The 23,298-nt window shown below is 41.1% G+C and overlaps 2 protein-coding genes across 2 annotated transcripts; one reads left to right on the forward strand and one right to left on the reverse strand.

The window, feature by feature from the left end:
- Positions 1-3,209: 3,209 nt before the first annotated feature.
- Positions 3,210-12,352, forward strand: LOC139386851 (retinoid isomerohydrolase). The gene is made up of 13 exons (XM_071132705.1): positions 3,210-3,297; positions 3,719-3,801; positions 5,495-5,645; positions 5,749-5,856; positions 7,423-7,564; positions 7,803-7,950; positions 8,144-8,225; positions 8,386-8,518; positions 8,708-8,859; positions 9,126-9,255; positions 10,802-11,011; positions 11,194-11,305; positions 11,737-12,352. The coding sequence occupies exons 1-13, from the start codon at positions 3,287-3,289 to the stop codon at positions 11,880-11,882; spliced, it is 1,608 nt and encodes a 535-aa protein (XP_070988806.1). The 5' UTR covers positions 3,210-3,286; the 3' UTR covers positions 11,883-12,352.
- Positions 12,353-18,248: 5,896 nt separating this feature from the next.
- On the reverse strand, positions 18,249-23,020 carry LOC139387098 (RING finger protein 11-like). The gene is made up of 3 exons (XM_071133100.1): positions 22,434-23,020; positions 19,086-19,255; positions 18,249-18,838 (listed from the first exon to the last, which is right to left on the reverse strand). The coding sequence occupies exons 1-3, from the start codon at positions 22,551-22,553 to the stop codon at positions 18,667-18,669; spliced, it is 462 nt and encodes a 153-aa protein (XP_070989201.1). The 5' UTR covers positions 22,554-23,020; the 3' UTR covers positions 18,249-18,666.
- Positions 23,021-23,298: the final 278 nt, after the last annotated feature.

A 23,298-nucleotide genomic window follows, 5' to 3' on the forward strand; every position in this document is an offset into this window, starting at 1 on the left:
CCCTTTGATCTGTGAATTATACTATTTGTGATTTATCATTTGTTAGTGATATAATTGGATACTAATGATTGTTTATTTATCATTGAGGCTACTTGCTTATTGTTCTTTGGTCCGAGTTTGAAGTTGCCTGTGTCTGTCTAAAAAAGCAACCAGCTATAATCCAGGTAGCTAGGGGCTTAGTACTCTGGATATGTGCAGAGGACAATCACCACATTGTTCTTTAGTCTCCTGGGAAAGTTCTGATGGCTACCTCTGTTCCTTACAAAATAACTGTCAAAACAAGTTTGTTTGCCATGATGCTATCAATTACATTTTTCACACTACACAAAATAGTACCCAGTATTTTAATATGAACATGATTAATGTTGGTAAAAACAATTTGATATCTACAGTGTTTATTTACTGATGTGCTGCAAAACAATACACAACCTTGTGTTGTATTTTTTAGACACATTTCCCTACTTTAAAATCATGACTAATGTTACTTGTAGACATACCCAAATTATTTATTTATCATGAGAGGGCCATAAACAGTACCAAGTAATGCTTATGTCGGAAAGATATCAGTTTGTCTCTGTGAATGGTTTGTCCTCTGACAAATCAACTGTAAATTTCGGTGTTCCTCAAGGTTTCGTTTTAGGACCACTATTGTTTTCACTATATATTTTACCTCTTGGGGGTGTCATTCGAAAACATCATGTTAACTTTCACTGCTATGCGGATGACACACAGGTGTACATTTCAATGAAACCTGGTGAAGCCCCAAAACCTGCTGAAGCATGTGTTTCAGACATAAGGAAGTGGATGGCTGCAAACTTGTTCTAGGTCCTGTTGAATCTGACAATTAATCTTAATGGTTGTACAGTCGTCTCAAATAAAACTGTGAAGGACCTCGGCGTTACTCTGGACCCTGATCTCTCTTTTGAAGACATATCAAGACTGTTTCAAGGACAGCTTTTATCCATCTATGTAACATTGCAAAAATCAGAAACTTTCTGTCCAAAAATGATGCAGAAAAATGTATCCATGCTTTTGTCACTTCTAGGTTAGACTACTGCAATGCTCTACTTTCCGGCTACCCGGATAAAGCACTAAATAAACTTCAGTTAGTGCTAAATACGGCTCCTACCTATCTCTCTGATTTGGTCCTGCCGTACATACCTACACGTACGCTACGGTCACAAGACGCAGGCCTCCTAATTGTCCCTAGAATTTCTAAGCAAACAGCTGGAGGCAGGGCTTTCTCCTATAGAGCTCCATTTTTATGGAATGGTCTGCCTACCCATGTGAGAGACGTAAACTCGGTCTCAACCTTTAAGTCTTTACTGAAGACTCATCTCTTCAGTGGGTCATATGATTGAGTGTAGTGGGCACTGGCTTACTAGGGCTCTTTCATACCGTCCCTAGGAGGGGTGCGTCACTTGAGTGGGTTGAGTCACATGTGATCTCCCTGTCTGGGTTGGCGCCCCCCCTTGGGTTGTGCCGTGGCGGAGATCTTTGTGGGCTATACTCGGCCTTGTCTCAGGATGGTAAGTTGGTGGTTGAAGATATCCCTCTAGTGGTGTGGGGGATGTGCTTTGGCAAAGTGGCTGGGGTTATATCCTTCCTATTTGGCCCTGTCCGGGGGTGTCATCGGATGGGGCCACAGTGTCTCTTGACCCCTCCTGTCTCAGCCTCCAGTATTTATGCTGCAGTAGTTATGTGTCGGGGGGCTAGGGTCAGTTTGTTATATCTGGAGTACTTCTCCTGTCCTATCCGGTGTCCTGTGTGAATTTAAGTATGTTCTCTCTAATTCTCTCTTTCTCTCTTTTTTTCTCTCTCTCGGAGGACCTGAGCCCTAGGACCATGCCTCAGGACTACCTGACATGATGACTCCTTGCTGTCCCCAGTCCACCTGGCCTTGCTGCTGCTCCAGTTTCAACTGTTCTGCCTGTGATTATTATTATTTGACCATGCTGGTCATTTATGAACATTTGAACATCTTGGCCATGTTCTGTTATAATCTCCACCCGGCACAGCCAGAAGAGGACTGGCCACCCCACATAGCCTGGTTCCTCTCTAGGTGTCTTCCGAGGTTTTGGCCTTTCTAGGGAGTTTTTCCTAGCCACCGTGCTTCTACACCTGCATTGCTTGCTGTTTGGGGTTTTAGGCTGGGTTTCTGTACAGAACTTTGAGATATCAGCTGATGTACGAAGGGCTATATAAATACATTTGATTTGATTTATACTTATCCTGTCAAAAATATTAAAATCTCACCTTTCTGGTAGTCACTTTTGAAGACACAAGCTCAAGTACACAGTACAAATATGATACAAATATTAAATATTTCTTTCTCCTATTCAACAGAAGTGTGTGTGTTTGGGGGGGGGGGTTCATAATTGACACCCAGAAAATGTGATGTGTAGCTCCCTATGCAAATAAGGTGTCAGATTTCACATACTGCATTTCAGACAAGAGCGGAGAGTGACATGTGAAGCGGGACAACCAGAGCTTTCACGGAGTGCACAGCAATTGATGTTGTGTCATTCAACAAGTGCTCTGTACACAAAAATGTCGGTCAGAACGAGTCCAGATCCGCTCAAAGTCCCATACATAGGGGACTTAACGTTTATAGACCCCAATGTACACAAAGTACTGTATTACTCCATAGAAATGTACATTTAAATAAGCAATACTCAGCCGAGATAAGCATTTACACAGTAACTCTGAATCACTCATGCATATATACAAGTCAAGAGCATAAGGCCCATTTGAAATGTGTGCCTTTTGACTATTGTTAACGTTCTGCCAAATAGTCAATTGAGCAGGAGGATAAGGGAAATCTATCCCAGTTACAAAATGTAGTCTACAGGAAAGTAGAAAATAATTACATTAATTTAGTGAAATGCCATGAAATGTATCTATCTGTAGGCTCTCCCTGCTACTTTGGTTTGGTAAATATATAAATGATTGAACAATCACATCTTATGTTATTGCAACACATTTGCCAGGCAAACACAGGCCTATTGATTTTGTGAAATATTCAGGCAAAATAAATCCGGTTTTAGAGGGCCACCATTGTGCAACCAAGCTAAGGATATTGGCACAATGGCATTCTTTCTCACGATGCAACCTGATTGGTCAAGAGAAAGGTTACAGCCACTCAGGGTCGAGAAAGAGAGAGGGGCTCGATGTATAAAGACGCTAAACCCACTGGGAGCGCCAAGACTTCCAGTTCAGAAGTGATCTGAAGCCACCTGTATGTGAGTGAGTGTGTGTCTCTGTGCTCCCACAACAAGGAGGAACCATGGTCAGCCGGTGAGTGATGGTTCATTTATTTAAGTCTGAATTCATGTCTGAACTCTCACGCTGTCAAGGGTCAACCATAGGGATAAAGTGGAAAATGTCAACTTTGAAAAATCTAACATATTTCATGCAAGTAGACCAATTTTATTTGGAATAATGTGTGTTGCTTTACTCAATAAAGAGAAAATATGCATGAATGTATGCATTTTGAATTATGTTTGAGAAATCCCTCCTTACCTATTCCCGAAGAGCTACACTCCTGTAGGTTTTCACTTGAACCCTAATCTAGTGTACTTGATTCTAATAACTAGCTGGTTGATTACCTGAACAGGTTAGTTACAACTGGGGTTGGATTGAAAACCTACAGAAGGGTAGCTCTTCAGGAACAGGGTTGGAGAGCACCTGGGCTTCAGTTACTTACATTTTTTTCCAGATTTGAGCACCCTGCTGGTGGCTACAAGAAGATCTTTGAGACAGTTGAGGAGTTATCAGAGCCTGTCCCTGCAACAGTTACAGGTTTGTTAACTACATATTTAATTTGGTCATATGAAGCAGGTTATGTTAATTAATTTTACTACACTACTTGACCAAAGTATGTGGACACCTGCTCATCGAACATCTCATTCCAAAATCATGGGCATTCATATGGAGTTGGTCAGCCCTTTGCTGCTATAACAGCCTCCAATCTTCTGGGAAGGCTTTCCACTAGATGTTGGAACATTGCTCTGGGGTCTTGCTTCCATTCAGCCACAAGGGCATTAGTGTGGTTGGGCACTGATTTTGGGGGCAATTAGGCTTGGCTCGCAGTCGGCGTTCTAATTCATCCCAAAGGTGTTCTATTGGGTTGAGGTCAGGGCTCTGTGCAGGCCAGTCAAGTTCTTCCACACCAATCTCGACAAACCATTTCTGTATGGGCCTCGCTTTGTGCACAGGGGCATTGTCATGCTGAAACAGGAAAGGGCCTTCCGCAAACTGTTGCCACAAAGTTGGAAGCACAGAATTGTCTAGAATGTCATTGTATGCTGTAGCCAGTGGTGTAAAGTACTTAAGTATAAACTCCCAGTAATTTACTTGATACTTAAGGACATTTTAGCAATTACAATTACTTTTGATACTTAAGAATATTTAAAGCCAAATACCTTTAGACTTTTACTCAAGTAGTATTTTACTGGGTGAATTTCACTTTTACTTGAGTCATTTTCTATTAAATTTTCTATTAAGGTATCTTTACTTTTACTCAAGTATGACAACTTGATACTTTTTCCACCACTGGCTGTAGCATTAAGATTTCCCATCACTGGAACTAAAGGGCCTAGCCCAATCCATGAAAAACAGCCCCAGACCATTAATCCTCCACCAAACTTTACAGTTGCCACTATGCATTTCGGGAAGGTAGTGTTCTTCTGGCATCTGCCAAACCCAGATTAGTCCGCCGGACTGCCAGATGGTGAAGCGTGATTCATCACTCCAAAGAATGCATTTCCACTGCTCCAGTGTCCAATGGCGGCGAGGTTTACAGCACTCCAGCCGACGTTTGGCATTGCGCATGTTGTTCTTAGGCTTGTGTGTGGCTGATTGGCCCTGGAAACCCATTTTGAGAATCTCCCGACGAACAGTTATTCTGCTGATGTTGCTTTCAGAGTCAGTTTGGAACTCGGTAGTGAATGTTGTAACCGAGGACAGACGCGCTTCACTCCGCGGTCCCGTTCGTTGAGCTTGTGCGTTCTACCACTTCGCAGCTGAGCTGTTGTTGCTCCTAGACATTTCCACTTCACAATAACAGCACTTACAGTTGACCAGGGCAGCTCTAGCAGGGCAAAAATGTTGCTAACTGACTTGTTGGAAAAGTGGCATCCTATGACGGTGCCACGTTGAAAGTCACTGAGCTCTTCAGTAAGGCCATTCTACTGCCAGTGTTTGTCTATGGAGATTGCATGGCTTTGTGCCTGATTTTATACACCTGTCAGCAACAGGTGCAGCTAAAATAGCCAAATCCACTTACTTAAAGGGATGTCCACATACTTTTGTATATATAGTGTAGATTTCTGGTACACAAATAAATCACTGCCATCTTGGAAATTCATGTGAAAACAGTACTGTATCTATGAGAAACATCCCCTATTATACCTGTTACCTGCTCTAGATAAAATCACATTGAACAGTTCATTGATCAATTGTCTGACAAAGCTCTTTTCTCTCACATCTACAGGTAGGATTCCTTCATTTCTGAAGGGAAGTCTTCTTCGTCTGGGCCCTGGCCTGTTTGAGGTTGGAGATGAGCCTTTCTACCACCTCTTCGATGGCCAGGCCCTCATGCACAAATTCGACTTCAAAAATGGCCAAGTCACCTACTTCAACAAGTATGAATGGATGAATAATATCTGTTAGAGATCAGTGGTTACATTGCATTTGAGTCAAATTAACCTAATGGATTTGATACCCATCTCTATCTTTATCCTTTAGGTATGTTAAAACAGATGCCTATGTGCGTGCCATTACAGAAAAGCGTGTGGTGATCACTGAATTTGGCACCTTCGCCTACCCAGATCCCTGCAAAAACATCTTCTCCAGGTTGGTAGCTAACCTCGTCAGATGAATAACATAGCCGCAGGTTGGCATTTATTGGGATGACACATGTACCGGAGGCAGACCTGTAGGGTAGTCAATCGCTAGCACACCCACAAAGCCATACAATGTGATTTTAAACCTAAGCCTAACCACACTGCTAATCTTATGCCTAAACCTAACCTTAAATTAAGACCAACGTTTTCTTTTTAACAATATATAGGCAATTTGACAATGCAGCTGTCCTATCTAGTGGACATTTCTCAGCCCTTCCTCCAGGACAATATTCATCCCAATAAACATCAACTTGCAACATATTTTTTTTGTTTATTTAACTTGACAAGTCAGTTAAGAACAAATTCTTATTCACAACAACGGCCTAAGAATAGTGGGTTAACTGCCATGTTCAGGGGCAGAAATACAGATTTTTACCTTGTCAGCTTGGGGATTCAATCTAGCAACCTTTCGGTTACTGGCTCAACGCTCTAACCACTAGGCTACCTGCCGCCCCATATCCTGTAAATGGTTATATTTGCTTGCCATATAATGCCTTCAGAAGTATTCATACCCCTTGACTTATTACACATTTTGTTGTTACAGCCTGAATTCAAAATGTATTAATATTACATGTATATATTTTTTCCACCCATATACACACAATACCCCCATAATGACAAAGTCAAAACATGTTTTTAGAAATTTTGCTAAGTTTATTGAAAATGAAATACAGAAATATCTAATTTACATGTTTACCTGTAGCAGCAATTACAACTGTGAGTCTTTCTGGGTAAGTTTCTAAGAGCTTTGCACACCTGGATTGTACAATATTTGCACATGATTATTTTTGAATTCTTCAAGCTCTGTCAAGTTTGTTGTTTATAATTGCTAGACAGACATTTTCAAGTCTTGCCAAAAATATTTCAGCCATTAAACTCTGTAACTGATTTATTGATACACAATCCAACGTATAAGCAATATCTGCTTTTTATTTATATTTGTATTCTACCAATAGGTGCCCTTCTTTGCGAGGCATTGGAAAACCTCCCTGGTCTTTGTGGTTGAATCTGTGTATGAAATTCAATTCTTGACTGAAGGACCTTACAGATAATTGTATTTGAGGGGTACAGATATGATGTAGTCATTAAAAAATAATGTTAAACAGTATTATTACACACAGAGTGAGTCCACGCAATACGACTTGACTTGTTCAGCACATTTTTACTCCTGAACTTATTTAGGCTTGACATACAAATGGGTTAAATACTTATTGACTCAAGACATTTCAGCTTTAAATGTTTTATTAATTTCTAAAAACATAATTCCACCTTGACATTATGGGGTATTGTGTGTCAGTGACACAAAATCTAAATGTCAGACATTTTGAATTCAGGCTGTAACACAACAAAATGTGGATAACTCAAGGGGGTGAATACTTTCTGAAGGCACTGTATATCTGATCCTTCATATCAATCATTGTGTATATTTTGACTGCCGTTGCCTTGATCGTCATTTTAATGATGACTGTTGGATCAATTTCAAAACTGGTGTGTGGGTGTGTGTTTCTCTGTGCAGGTTTTTCACTTACTTCAAGGGTGTTGAGGTGACAGACAATTGTCTGGTGAACGTTTACCCCATCGGTGAAGATTACTACGCCGTCACAGAAACCAATTACATCACTAAAGTCAACACTGACACGCTGGATACACTGAAGAAGGTATTACTCTCCTCTTTTCCCCCAGGCTGAAATTCCACCCCCCTTCATTACAGTATTCACAATATACTGTACCAGAAACCACAGTGAATGTCTATATCCTTTGGCCTGATTCAACAGACTCAAAAAAAACAGAACAAAATGGAAGTCTCACTTCTCATTAATAGTTATAACACATGCATAATGTATAACATTATAATGAATAACACATGAATAACACTATGACTTCACTTCTCCTCAGGTGGACTTGTGCAACTACGTCAACATCAATGGAGTGACAGCCCACCCACACATTGAGAGAGACGGAACAGTGTTCAACATCGGAAACTGCATGGGGAAAGGAGCATCACTGGCCTACAACGTTGTCAGAATCCCACCCACTCAGAAAGGTTTGGCTTGTGTCCAAATTGATTCAAGAAAATAAAATGAAAGATATTCATTCAGAATTAATGCACGTGTTCCAACTCTAAAACTAGAAAATGTAGGTAACATGTACTTAACTTGTTCTGGATAGGATAACATGTAAATAGTAAGGCAATCTGAAGGCTTCTGCCCTGATTGCATCTTGTGTTCTCTCCTCAGACAAGTCAGACCCCATTGAAAAGTCCAAGGTTGTGGTGCAGTTCCCCAGTGCCGAGAGGTTCAAGCCCTCCTATGTGCACAGGTGGGTCATAATAACAAATCCATTATGTTCATAGTTGAACTTGAGGTCCCCAAAACAGCAAGGAGTCAATCATGGACATGCCTCCTTCTGTATTATTTGACTAAGCCATATAACAACTTACAATGCATGCCAACTTAAATGGTCTACATATCACCCTTAGCTTTGGCATGTCGGAGAACTACTTTGTCTTTGTGGAGACCCCTGTGAAAATCAACCTGCTGAAGTTCCTCAGTGCCTGGAGCATCCGAGGCTCCAACTACATGGACTGCTTTGAGTCCAACGAGGTTCTCGGGGTAAGGAGGCAAACACTCAGTAGATTTGAGTTTAAAGTGACACATTTCTATACAGGACAATTATGTACAGTAACATCATACTTAGTCTCGACATCCAGAACCAAATCACACGTGTGCAGTCACAACAGACAACAAGCATAACAGACATTATTGTCAAACCTAATAAACTTTTTAAAATACATTTCACAGACATTGTTCCACATCGCCAGAAAGGACATTGGAGGAGGACAAGGAGAATACATTGACCATAAGTTCAGGGCCGCTCCCATCAACCTGTTCCATCACATCAACACTTATGAGGACAATGGTTTCATCGTGGCTGATGTGTGTACATGGAAAGGGTAATGGAACAGCTAAAAATTGTCTCTCTCATAAGATGGCAATGTCAATACAGTGGCAGATGTAAGCGTATATAAAAAGTAATGACACATCATAAGTGACTAGATCAATTGTGGACTGAGGGATCTCAGGGGTGGCATTCATTTGAAGTTAATTGCCTTAGCAATGTCCTTTTTCAGAATAATTGATTAATGAATCCTAGCCCTTGGTCTTTAAACACTGTCTGTTTAAAGGATTAGGAAACTCATTCTCATTCGTTTCCTGGTAGGTTTGAGTTTGTGTATAACTACCTTTGGCTGGCCAACCTGCGCTCCAACTGGGAGGAGGTGAAGAAGGCAGCCATGATGGCACCTCAGCCAGAGGTCAGGAGATACGTCATCCCACTGGACATCCACAGGGTAAGTCATTTCCTTCTCTTTAAAAATCTTTTTTTTAAGTTTACATTTCGTCTACATATTATTTCTTAATTTTTGGACAATAAAGTGCATATGTGTTACCTTGTATTTATTTTATTTTGGATCGCAATGTGTTCAGTGCACTCAGAAAGTATTCAGACCCCTTGACTTTTTCCACATTTTGTTACGTTACAGACTTATTCTAAAATTGATAAAATCATTTTCCCCCCTCATCAATCTACACACAATAACCCACAATGACAAAGCTAAAACTGTTTTTTAGAAATGTATTAAAAATACAAAACTTAAATATCACATTAAATAACTATTCAGACCCTTTACTTAGTACTTTGATAAAGCACCTTTGGCAGCGATTACAGCCTCGAGTCTTTTGGTGTATGACGCTACAAGCTTGGCACACCTGTATTTGGGGAGTTTCTTCCATTCTTCTCTGCAGATCCTCTCAAGATCTGTCAGGTTGGATGGGGAGTGTCTCTGCACAGCTATTTTCAGGTCTCTCCAGAAATGTTTGATCAGGTTCAAGTCCGGGCTCTGGCTGGGCCACTCAAGGACATTCAGAGACTTGTCCCGAAGCCACTCCTGCGTTGTCTTGGCTGTGTGCTCAGGGTCATTGTCCTGGTGGAAGGTGAACCTTCGCCCCAGTCTGAGTTCCTAACCTGCTCCAGAGTGCTTTTCATGAATGATCTCTCTGTACATGGTTCTGTTCATCTTTCCCTCGATACTGACTAGTCTCCCAGTCCCTGCCGTTGAAAAACATCCCCACAGCATGAAGCTGCCACCATCATGCATCTTAATAGGGATGGTCCCAGGTTTCCTTCAGACGTGACGCTTGGCATTCAGGCCAAAGAGTTCCATCTTGGTTTCATCAGACCAGAGAATCTTGTCAACGAGTCTTTAGGTGCCTTTTGGCAAACTCCAAACGGGCTGTCATGTGGCTTCCGTCCGGCCACTACCATAAAGGCCTGATTGGTGGAGTGCTGCAGTGATGGTTGTCCTTCTGGAAGTTTATCCCATCTCCACAGAGGAACTCTGGAGCTCTGTCAGAGTGACCATCGGGTTCTTGGTCACCTCCCTGCCCACGGCCCTTCTCCTCCGATTGCTCAGTTTGGCCGGGCGGCCAGCTCTAGGAAGAGTCTTGGTGGTTCCAAACTTATTCCATTTAAGAATGATGGTGGATACTGTGTTCTTGGAGACCTTCAATGCTGCAAACATTTTTAGGTACCCTTTTTGGTACCTGAGCTCAATTTCGAGTCTCATAGCGAAGGGTCTGAATTCTTATGTAAATATGGTATTTCTCTTAAAAAAAAAATCTTAATTTGCTAACATTTCTAAATACCTGTTTTCACTTTGTCATTATGGGGTATTGTGTGAAGATTGATGAGGAAAAAAATACAATTAATTCATTTTAGAATAAGGCTGTAACGTAACGAAATGTGGAAAAAGTCAACAGGTCTGAATACTTTTCGAATGCACTGTATATCTGACCTAACTTATTCAAACTTTCTTTCATACTGATTGTGTGTTTCAGGAGGAGCAGGGAAAGAACCTGATATGCCTGCCGTACACCACGGCCACAGCAGTGATGCGTACTGACGGGACCATCTGGCTGGAGCCTGAGGTGCTGTTCTCTGGTCCCCGCCAAGCCTTTGAGTTTCCTCAGATCAACTATGAGAAGCACGGTGGGAAGAACTACTCATATGCCTATGCCCTGGGCCTCAACCACTTCATTCCTGACAGGGTGAGTAGTCTTGTTGTTTGCCACAAATCTATCTTCAAACTCTGAGAAGTGAATGGCAGAGGTCATAGCATGTTACGTGAGTGGCCATGAGTTTCTGTCTATATGTGGTTGTATATCATCAAGTTGAATGTGAAGACCAAGATGTGTATGTTAGACCTTGAGGAATCTCTATGCGGTTGTAGATCATCAAGCTGAACGTGAAGACCAAGGAGACCTGGGTGTGGCAGGAGCCGGACTCCTACCCCTCAGAGCCTCTCTTTGTGCAGACCCCCGATGGCGTGGATGAGGATGATGGTATGTACAGTATTGTACTGTACTCTTAGTGTACTATAATGTCACTGTTACAGGCATGGTGCAGGGCAAACACTGATACATAGTATTGTGTTTGTGTTAGTGTTTAGAAGAGAGTTTAAGAGACATTGGGCTCTATTCAATCCGCAATATAAATTGAGGTCATTTGCAATTGAGCTGACATATGCAGTGTTTATCGTGAATGCAGTCTCCTCTAAAGCAGGAACATTGCCTTTAAATTTAAATCACGCTGTAAAACTGAACTTCCGCAATGCGGATTGATTAGAGCCCTTTAGCTATTTATCCAGGGACAAGGTACTTAATTTTAGTAGAAAAATGTACTCAGCATAATTCATAAAAAGATGGGTTACAGTTACAATGTGTTGGGCACTGTGTTTTTCTAACAAACCATGTGTTTTTCCAATGACCCACAGGAGTTCTGTTGACCGTTGTAGTATCCCCCGGGGCCCAGAAGTCAGGGTACATGCTGATCCTCAACGCCAAGGACATGTCGGAGATCGCCAGGGCAGAGGTGGACTGCCCTATACCCGTCACCTTCCACGGAATGTACAAGAAATAACATTTCAATAATCCTCCAGGCACAAAGACTAGTAGTCACCATTCCACGGTATTCATACTAAGCATCACATTTCCCTCAGCAATAGAACAAACAAATAAACAATGACAAAGTATAGGCTACAAATAACTTGGCTTGTTGTGTCAGCAAAAACGAGGCAAGTATCTGATCATCTCCCATCATGATTTAACTTTCTGCCACCTACGATTCAGTATGGTTGGGCGTCCATTTTGATGAAAATGTACCATTTCGTGGTATGAATGGAACCTGCTGGTATCAGGGCTTAAGTAGGTTTCCTACAATTATTTCTCAGTGAGCCCACAGCATAACAACATCAGCAGCCTCTCAGTCACGACACCCTGATTGGTTAATACAATTGTTGTGCCAGTACTGGAAATCAATGAGTTTGTTCACAGTACCATGTCTCTTGAGTACTTCAGGGTTGGAATAATTAAAATATAATCAAAATACTGGCCTTTTTATTGTATGTCTGTTATTTTGGGAAAGAAAGTTGAATGTTGTGTGTAACTAATAATTTGACTATTCTATAGTGCATAAAAAAAACAAATTTCCTAGATGCACACGTAGTACAGGTATATATATACATGAAAGAACTAGTCCCGAAGGACAACAATAAAGTCCATCTGCTCCATGTCATCTGTATAGCGGTTATTTTGGAGGAGTCGAAGGTGGAACTGCATTAGAGCTGTCAAATCCACAAATGGCTCACAAAGCGGACATTGCCATTGGCTGCACAGAGGCACATTAACATAAATCCCATGCAGCATTGTTTGCAAATTTGAACACTGGAATGTGAGATGTAATCTACACCTCCATTAGGATGATAGAAACTCTAATTAGTGTAATGATTTTTACATTTATTTCTATACAGCCTACACTTTCTCCTTCTGAACTTCTAACAGGAGTGGGACAGTGTGGCATTGTGGCAATGATCTCAAGAGCAGCTGCTCACCGATTTGAAGGGTCCAACAGTTCCACCTCTGACACAGCCAAAATACCCGCTATGTCGGTGTCCGCTAATGCTGGTTAACTCTTGATCTGATTGAATCCAGGAGAAAGTCCCTCCGTTCCATGTTAATCAGTGGCGGTCGGTGCCGTTTAAGATGAGGGAGGATTTTTATGAGCATGGCCTTATTTCTATTACAGCATATTGGATGACTGTCATTCATATTCCATTCACCCAGCTCAATGTAACATAGGGTTAGGTTACTACATGATACTCACATTTTCCCTATATCCATCATGAGGTTGCTACAACCTAGTTTACAATGTAGGTGCACAGGTCGAGAGAAAAATGTAAGAAATCAAGATGACACATTTAATACCGCCTTGCACGCTCTTGCCTGCATCTATCTGATCTAGGGTGTAATCATTAGTCTAACAGTTGCAAACAAGAGTATCTATTGGACATTTTCAGGTATGTTTATCCCCGTTCCGTTTGCTTCCGTTTAAGAAATGGCTGAATGAATACACCCCTGATCACACTCAAACACAGTTCATGTTCACAGTGGCCACATACAAACAGTATTATCACTTTTCTTGATGTACAGTATAATTCCTTCTCGCATCTATACTCTCCTCCTTTCACCTTCACTTGTGGACTTTAGTGCACAGCACATCAGCTGTCTTGTGACCAGGCAAAATAACTTTTCAAGCCAAACCTTCATATATAACCACCAACTGCTATACAAGGCCTACATAATTGTCACCATATTAGCTTACAACATAGTCAACATAGCTACTAGAACTAACGGGTTAGTAAACCCGCTACAATCATGCAGTACATTGTAGTCAGCCAGCAAGCTGGCCCAGGTGGCAGTAAATTAATAAAACCAAAAGCTTACCTTGACTTGGAAGAGTTCCAGTGTTGCATAGCCATCGCCAGCTAGCTAACATAGCATCCCTCTCTGTTTAAACTGGGTGTTTGAGTAGGTTAAACTAGCTAGCTGCATTCGGTAGCTAAGTAAGTGAAAGTTAAAGTGAAAAAAAGAAATACAACAAGAAACAGCCGGCTCTTTCTTGCTTCTCCTTCATTTTTGAAAAAATTAATTTGTTTCATAACTGTTCAACTGTTGTCTTTGTCTTTCTTTGAGTCATCTACTCAGCACATTTTATGCACTGCAGTGCTAGCTAGCTGTAGCTTATGGTTTCAGTACTAGATTCATTCTCTGATCCTTTGGGTGGACAACATGTTCATGCTGCAAGAGCTCTGATGGGTTGGTGGACGTCCTCCGGAAGTTGTCATAATTACTGTGTAAGTCTATGGAAGGGGGTGAGAACCATGAGCCACCTAGGTTTTGTATTGAAGTCAATGTACCCAGAGGAGGAGGGAAACTAGCTGACCTCCAACTACATCATGGTGCTACCCTACAGAGTGCTGTTGAGGCTACTGTAGACCTTTATTGCAAAACAGTGTGTTTTAATCAATTATTTGGTGACATGGATATATTTAGTATATTTGTATCTAAAAATGATAACCTTTTAAATGTTTCACTATTTTTATATTCATCAAATTCACTGAGGATGGTCCTCCCCTTCCTCCTCTGAGTAACCTTCACTGACCATTGCTCCATCGTGAAAAAAGGATCTGAATACATTATGAGGCTTTGCACCAAAAGCGCTGAGCATACTGAGTGTCATTACTAGTGAAAGGGCCACAAAGATGAGTTATGTTGCCAAAGAAAATCAGATTAGGTGTATTTAGCTTCAAGAAAAAGAACAAACGAGTTAGGATGTTGCAACTAGTAATTTGTTTGACCGAGCCCATGTTTTGTACAATGTTGCCTAACGTAATCTTGCCTCCGTACCATGGCATTAGCCCCACTAGTCTAAGCTGGTCAGGCGATTGCATTGCAGCATTGATAAACTAAGCTGATCATACTGATTAATTGGGTCAAACGTCTAATCTGAGAAACAAACAGGCATGTCGCAATTAGTCACTTCTGTAAAAGCACAGATCACCATTGCCATGATTATAGCAGCAACAAATCTAAGCAGAAATAATTACAGTATGTACTGTGCTGATAGGATAAAAGGGGAAATGTAACATTTAACTAACACCTGGTGTAACAAGATACTACAGTCTCAGAACAATAATAAGTCAGGCATGACACAAATGTGTGCTTTCTTGTTTATTTACATTTTTTTACAGCTTCAATATGAGGGATGGTTGGCCTTTCAAAAACCAAGATTACAGGAGATGACATTTATTTTCAGAATCCTGAAAAACACTGCAAAACAAAGCTAATAATTGAAACACGTGTGTTGTCTTTTAATGTCACCGTGAAACCATGAGAGAAATCTTCCCCCTCTTACAAATATCTTTGGGACAGAGGTTTGCAAATGCATACTCAAGCCAGTGTAAACTCTAATGGGAAATACTTATCTCCCACAAACACAATGACAAACAATACATCTAAAAGGTAGGAGATACACAAACATCAATACAGAAAAGGGTATCACTATTATATAAACAAAAAATGTAATGGAAATAATTCACTGCAATGCTACTTCGCTAAAAACAAAACTAAAAAAGCAAAGAAAATGCTGGCCTAGTTTTTTTATTTGTTTTTTACAGCAAGAAAGAAAATTGCGTAATGATGACTGTGGGATTGAAAATATAGGTAAGTAAGCTAAGTACTTAAGGGAAGAAATATTCTTCTATTCCATATTGTCTCATTCGAGACAAAGCAAACCTCTGTCCCCTTCACTCAGTCACTTCCACACAAAAACACACACTAGAATCAAGACAAGCAAAACAAAGCAGGTGCACACTACTGAATCACACAACTCATGAATACATATTCAGCTATTGAGCTTTACTTCAACTTGATACGTGACCAATGGTAGAATTGACAGCATTATCAATATCAATCTTAACTTCTGTGCTGCGAAAAGAAGAAACAATATTGAAAAGTGCAAGGTTATAGGTATATATATATTAATATAATGCTTCCGTTATTATCCTATAAGTAAAGTGCAAATCTTAGGATCAGATTAACGTGTGTGCAAGCATTCCTAACTTTTAGACGGATCCTCCTGCACACGCACAAATGAGCCCTTTACATTGTCTGACAGCTATGCTACTCCTCTTATTGTAAAACCTATAAACCTTACACAGAGTGATTGACATACAGCTCATCCACTTCTTCAGGCCATTTGGAATGGCAGTGGAGCCATTTAGAATGGTCAATCTGAAAGACAAAACAAAAGGTAACGGATGTACACTAATGTTCAAAAGTTTGGGGTCACTTAGAAATGTTCTTGTTTTCGAAAAAAAAAAAAAAATGTGTCCATTAAAATAACATCAAATTGATCAGAATCCCAGAGTCGCCTCTTCACTGTTGATGATGAGACAGTTGAGGACTGTTTCTCAAACTAGACACCCTAATGTACTTGTCCTCTTGCTCAGTTGTACACCGGGGCCTCCCACTCCTCTTTCTATTCTGGTTAGAGCCAGTTTGCGCTGTTCTGTGAAGGGAGTAGTACACAGCATTGTACGAGATCTTCAGTTTCTTGGCAATTTCTCGCATGGAATAGCCGTCATTTCTCAGAACAAGAATAGACTGACGAGTTTCAGAAGAAAGGTCTTTGTTTCTGGCCATTTTGAGCCTGTAATCGAACCCACAAATGCTGATGCTCCAGATACTGAACTAGTCTAAAGAAGGCCAGTTTTATTGCTTCTTTAATCAGAACAACAGTTTCCAGCTGTGCTAACATAATTGCAAAAGGGTTTTCTAATGATCAATTAGCCTTTTAAAATTATAAACTTGAATTAGCTAACACAACGTGCCATTGGAACACAGGAGTGATGGTTGCTGATAATGGGTCTCTGTACGCCTAAAAATCAGCCTTTTCCAGCTACAATAGTCATTTACAACATTAACCATGTCTACACTGTATTTCTGATCAATTTGATGTTCTTTTAATGGACAAAAAATGTGCTTTTCTTTCAAAAACAAGGACATTTCTAAGTGACCCCAAACTTTTGAACGGTAGTGTATGTGTTTCTCCATTAAACATATCATAGTCTAATAGAGGATGGGCTTTGGGTGATTTCTGCACTGTGTATGTGCATACTATAATTGTTTTTGTTGTAATCCTAAAAGGAGACTATGCTCTGTAACTTATTTTATTTTGAAACACTAAAACAGGGTACGCTTCAGTCCGTAGAGAGATAACCATTATTGCGCCACCATGCCGGCTTTCCTGGGGCTGTTTTGCCATTACTAAGTCATATTCAGAGTGCAGGATTGAGACTTTAGAAGACTGATGAGTCATGTTATTGTCTTGTTGTTGCCAGCTGTGGGTTCCAAAGGAATCTTATAGGATACCTCCTGGTGACCAAATTCAGATGACAGAAAATGATCTAATCCCATTCCCAGCTACTAATCATGGTGAATAATGATTGGCTGGGATGGGATGCCACCGAGACCTGCTCAAGTGGAAATGCAGTGAGCCATCACTACAGTAACAGCCCCTCCCCCTTCTGACCATAACATCACCAACCCAATCCTAGTACTGTATTCAACAGCTGACTCAGGAATCCAGTCCACCACAGACGCACATATTATGCCTGCTTGTCCTCCTATGTAGACAGTTGCCTAATGTTGCCTTCTTTCAGTCAGACCATGACTCAGCCAGTTCAGAGCCAGTTCAGTTCAGAGCCAGTTCCAGTGCCAGCTCCAGTTCAGAGCCAGTTCAGTTCAGAGCCAGTTCAGTTCAGAGACAGTTCAGTTCAGAGACAGTTCAGTTCAGAGACAGTTCCAGTTCCAGTTCAGAGCAAGTTCCAGTTCCAGTTCAAAGCCAGTTCCAGTTCTGAACCAGTTCCAGTTCAGTTCCAGTTCAAAGCCAGTTCCAGTTCAAAGCCAGTTCCAGTTCTGAACCAGTTCCAGTTGTGAGCCAGTTCCAGTTGTGAGCCAGTTCCAGTTCAGAGACAGTTCCAGTTCAAAGCCAGTTCCAGTTCTGAACCAGTTCCAGTTCAGTTCCAGTTCAAAGCCAGTTCCAGTTCTGAACCAGTTCCAGTTCAGAGCCAGTTCCAGTTCGGAACCAGTTCCAGTTCAGAACCAGTTCCAGTTCAGTTCCAGTTCAAAGCCAGTTCCAGTTCTGAACCAGTTCCAGTTCTGAGCCAGTTCTAGTTGTGAGCCAGTTCCAGTTCCAGTTCAGAGCCAGTTCCAGTTCAAAGCCAGTTCCAGTTCAGTTCCAGTTCAAAGCCAGTTCCAGTTCAGAGCCAGTTCCAGTTCAGAGCCAGTTCCAGTTCAGAGCCAGTTCTAGTTCTGAACCAGTTCCAGTTCAAAGCCAGTTCCAGTTCTGAACCAGTTCAAAGCCAGTTCCAGTTCTGAACCAGTTCCAATTCTGAGCCAGTTCCAGTTCAAGTTCAGAGCCAGTTCCAGTTCAGAGCCCGTTCCAGTTCAGAGCCAGTCCCAGTTCAGAGCCAGTCCCAGTTCAGAGCCAGTTCCAGTTCAGAGCCAGTCTCAGTTCAGAGCCAGTCCCAGTTCAGAGCCAGTTCCAGGTGATGGGTGGATGGGTCCAAGTCTTTTCATTGTTAATCACTAGTGTTTCCATAGTCTCTCTCTCTCGTATGTCATCACCGACCAAGACACTGTGCTGCTCCTTATCCCAAGGTAAAAAGCAGAGGGGAAGGGGGCAGCATGTGTGTGTTTGTTGGGGCTGGTGGAAGTGTGTGTGTATGTGTGCATGTGTTTGTAGGGGGGGTGGCAAGGCAGAGCTCGGCAGAAGGGGGTAGTGTTATATTTAGGGTCAGTGGTCAGTTGGTCTCGTAAGTGGAGAGCAGGGCTGCGTCCACAGGCTCCATGCAAGAGGGACAGGTGAAGGACCTCATCAGCCAGTCGTCTATACAGTCCATGTGGTAGATGTGCATACAGGGCAGAAACCGGATGGGGTCCCCGTACACAAAGTCCATCATACATATCACACACCTAGAAAATGGGTCAAAACATGTATGAATAGTGGTTTTGATCATTTTTTCCTCAGCACTTTAACTGACCAGGAAAAACTCTGGGCACTAGTTATGTTATACACAGTTACATGCTACAACTAGGGCCAGAGTTTTACCTGCTCAGGTCACATGAACAGTGACCTTTATATATTACATCAGAGAATAAAAACAGTAGTAAACTAATAATATTAAGATATTAATAAAAACAGTGGTAAACAGATGCTTACTCTCTGATTTTCTTCTCGGAGCCGTCCCGTCCTCCGTCGTAGACACCCCTGGGGAGGTGCTGGATGAGGCCGATACGCTGGGCGATACGGACCTGCTCCTCCTCAGTCAGCTGGCTGGCCAAGCGGGCCTGGCTGGGGGTGGGGTGGTACACCGGCATGTGGGCCTCCTCCTGGAAAAAAGACATACCCATACAGAAAGTCAATCCATGGGCCAACTCAACTGAACTGTTCCCATGACCCAGTGTTTCAACAACCATTGTATAAGCGGGGTTGGGTGGTCTGTTCCACCTAAGGCTGTTCTACCTAATGACGTATATACAGTTGAAGTCGGAAGTTTACATACACCTTAGCCAAATATAATTAAACTCAGTTTTTCACAATTCCTGACATTTAATCCGAGTAGAAATTCCCAGTCTTAGGTCACTTTATTTGAAGAATGTGAAATGTCAGAATAATAGAAGACAGAATAATTTATTTAAGCTTTCATTTCTTTAATCACATTCCCAGTGGGTCAGAAGTTTACATACACTGAATTAGTATTTGGTAGCATTGCCTTTAAATTGTTTAACTTGGGTCAAACATTTCGGGTAGCCTTCCACAAGCTTCCCACAATAAGTTGGGTGAATTTCTGCCACAACTTTGGAAGTATGCTTGGGGTCATTGTCCATTTGGAAGACCCATTTGCGACCAAACTTTAACTTCCTGACTGATGTCTTGAAAAGTTCCTTCAATATATCCACATAACTTTCATTCCTCATGATGCCATATATTTTGTGTAGTGCACCATTCCGTCCTGCAGCAAAGCACCCCCACAACATGATGCTGCCACCCGCGTGCTTCATGGTTGGGATGGTGTCCTTCGGCTTGCAAGCCTCCCCCTTTTTCCTCCAAACATAACGATGGTCATTATGGCTAAACAGTTCATTTCTCCAAAAAGTACAATCTTTGTCCCCATGTGCAGTTGCAAACCGTAGTCTGGCTTTTTTTATGGCCGTTTTGGAGCAGTGAACGTTCCTTGCTGAGCGGCCTTTCAGGTTATGTCGATATAGGACACATTTTACTGTGGATATAGATACTTTTGTACCTGTTTCCTCCAGCATCTTCACAAGGTAATTTGCTGTTGTTCTGGGATTGATTGGACTTTTCGCACCAAAGTACGTTCATCTCTAGGAGGCAGAACGCGTCTCCTTCCTGAGCGGTATGACGGCTGCGTGGTCCCATGGTGTTTGTACTTGTGTACTATTGTTTGTAAGAAAAACGTGGTACCTTTAGGAGTTTGGAAATTGCTCCCAAGGATGAATCAGACTTGTGGAGGTCTACAAAAAAAAATTCTGAGGGCTTGGATTGATTTCTTCTGATTTTCCCATGATGTCAAGCAAAGAGGCACTGAGTTTGAAGGTAGGCCTTGAAATACTTTCAAATGAACACCTCCAATTGACTCAAATTATGTCAATTAGCCCATTAGACGCTTCTAAAGCCATGACCTCATTTTCTGGAATTTTCCAAGCTGTTTAAAGGCACAGTCAACTTAGTGTATGGAAACTTCTGACCCACTGGAATTGTGATACAGTGAATTATCAGTGAAATAATCTGTCTGTGAACAATTGTTGGAAACATTACTTGTGTCATGCACAAAGTAGATGTCCTAACTGACTTGCCAAAACTATGGTTTGTTAACAAGAAATTTGTGGAGTGGTTGAAAAACAAGTTTTAATGACTCCAACCTAAGTGTATGTAAACTTCCCACTTCAACTGTAAACCCTGGATTGCTGATGCTATATATTGGCCATTGAAAGGCTTTGAAGCCACTGGTCGGTCATATTGGCGACAGTGTTTCAATTAAATGGTGCAAGGACAAAATTACATGTATTTATTCTGTTGTTGTAGTGGGGACAGTAACATTAGTAATCTAAAATAAATACAAAAAAAAAAATTGTTGTTCATTTTTGTTGATTTTCTTTTTAATGTTTAGCTCACATAATATAATTTTAAAGTATGCACTAAAGTGTCTGTAATAGAATAAACGTGTCAAAAACAAATACAGACATTAAGAAATGCATTTCTAAATCTTCCCAAATAATTAGTATAATTGAGGAATACCAAGATGGATGTGTGGTGGCTTCAATACAGCGCCACCTGTCAGTCATCCAGGGTTTATACACATACATCATCGGTTCCACCCTGCCTATAAGAGTTTGTCTTGCATTTGTTTCAATTGACAATGTTGTTGCCAGAGGGAACCTGGAAATTAAACTAGCAGAAACACTGCCACGGCAAATCCAATTCATAAACAATTACACTACTTTTGGGCAGCCAGCGTATGACTAGGCAGCCATCTAGTATTGGGTGATTTGAGGTGGAATCATGTGTGAGGCCTACATGAAAGTGTGATACAACAAGGAGAAAGAAGGAGTCTATCATAATGGTTTATCACGCTGTGTGTTCTGCGCTGTGGCGAGCCAAAACACACACCCTGCCATGGATAAAGCAGCCGGAAAAAACTGCCCAGTCTGGACATTCTTGGCAAGCCTGTTTAGAACACTTTTGTGAGATTGAAAAGCGTTTGGGCATTAAAAGTGTTGTGTGTGTTTTTCTCTTTGTGTGACTGAGCATGTTCAACTATTGCTATGTGAAAACTGAGACCCACAACAATCCGTTGCAAATAGGCCTACCTATGAAAACAATCATTTCAATGCAACACTATTGCTCAGCCCTTTAAATATTTTATTGTGGCTCATCTGATGTAGCCTAGCTTTTAAAACCATACATTTGACAGCAACATTTAACTTTAAACTATACCTAGATGAATGGGTCAGTAATGGTATGGAATCATATAAAATAAAATAATTAATCTTGCTAAATAATTAGGAAATATTTGACCAGATTCTCTAAAGATGCTCTTGACCTCTGGGTCTTGCATGATTCTGTCAATTCGCATAGCAATACTTAAAGCTAGGGTCCTTAATTGATGCAATAACAAAGTGGTTACCGCGCCTCTGTTTTGGTAAAATGCTGAGGGATGGGCCTGGAGAAATGGAATCTCTCTTAAATTAATTCAGAGCTATGGATGCAATAAGGACTGACCATCCACGATATCAAAACTATAATTATAACCATGATTAGAGGCTATACAGTGTTTGTTTACAATTTACTAAAATGTTTACAAACAAAACAAGCTTATATTTTGGGTTCTGATAGGGTACGACTGTTGAACTAAGCTCATGAGGCATTTATCAGTTATACTCTTCAAAGATCAGGGGTTATAACCATATGATGAATGTATAAGTTCAACAATTAATGTAGCAACTAACTATTCTAGCTTTAACATTAGTAGCTAAAAAGTCTGACCTGGTAAGGCGGAGGTGGCTCCAAATCTGGGTCTGCCTCCCCATAACTTGCTCTGTCAGACTGGGATTCGTGAAGCAGAGATATATCGTCGGACGTCGGCGATTTGAGACAATTGCCCATGTCCACTTCTCAGTCCCTCGTTGTTTAGCTAGCTTGTAAACTTGCTATTGTTCGTTTACAACCAAATGTATATTCCCCTCGTTGAAGAAGTAATGTTATTGCACATGAAATACTATTTAACAACCCATTAAAACATAATATACATGTTCATATAAACATTAGCTCGAGACCCATCAGCTGTCCAAGCTATTCAACATCATCAGACCATCACAGTCAAAACAAAGAGCTAGCTAGATACTGCTGCTAGCTAACGCTTTTGGCTAACCAGCTAGTGACTTCCTTGATTAATATAATTCATTCCTCGGCCTAAGATTTGAAATTAAAAATGTTCGCTCAAATAGAAACTATCATAACGACATTAGCGATAGAACATCTATATTTTTCACAAATATAGACCACTGACTTGGCGAATAAAGTAAGTGTCTGGCTAGCTTGCAATATTATTCAATTTTTTCAACCTGAACTCGGTGTCCATTGGATATGACGTAACGGCTTTAGTGTTGTTGTCTTTGTCATAAAGTGAATGAGAGGAGTTTGCATTTTGCACTTTCATTGGATGGTTGCAATGCAACGTCACACGAGGAAAAGAAAAGTGGTGGCTGGCACAAGACCCCAAATAGTCTGTTATTTCAGGGGGTTTTGAATGATATACAATTTTGTTCTTAAACAAAGATCGCAATTGTTGGTTTTATCTCATAATTCATGTATAGTTATTCCTGGGGCGGCAGGGTAGCGTTGGACTAGT

The sequence above is a fragment of the Oncorhynchus clarkii genome, chromosome 28, assembly GCF_045791955.1.
Source record: "Oncorhynchus clarkii lewisi isolate Uvic-CL-2024 chromosome 28, UVic_Ocla_1.0, whole genome shotgun sequence".
Taxonomy (NCBI): domain Eukaryota; kingdom Metazoa; phylum Chordata; class Actinopteri; order Salmoniformes; family Salmonidae; genus Oncorhynchus; species Oncorhynchus clarkii.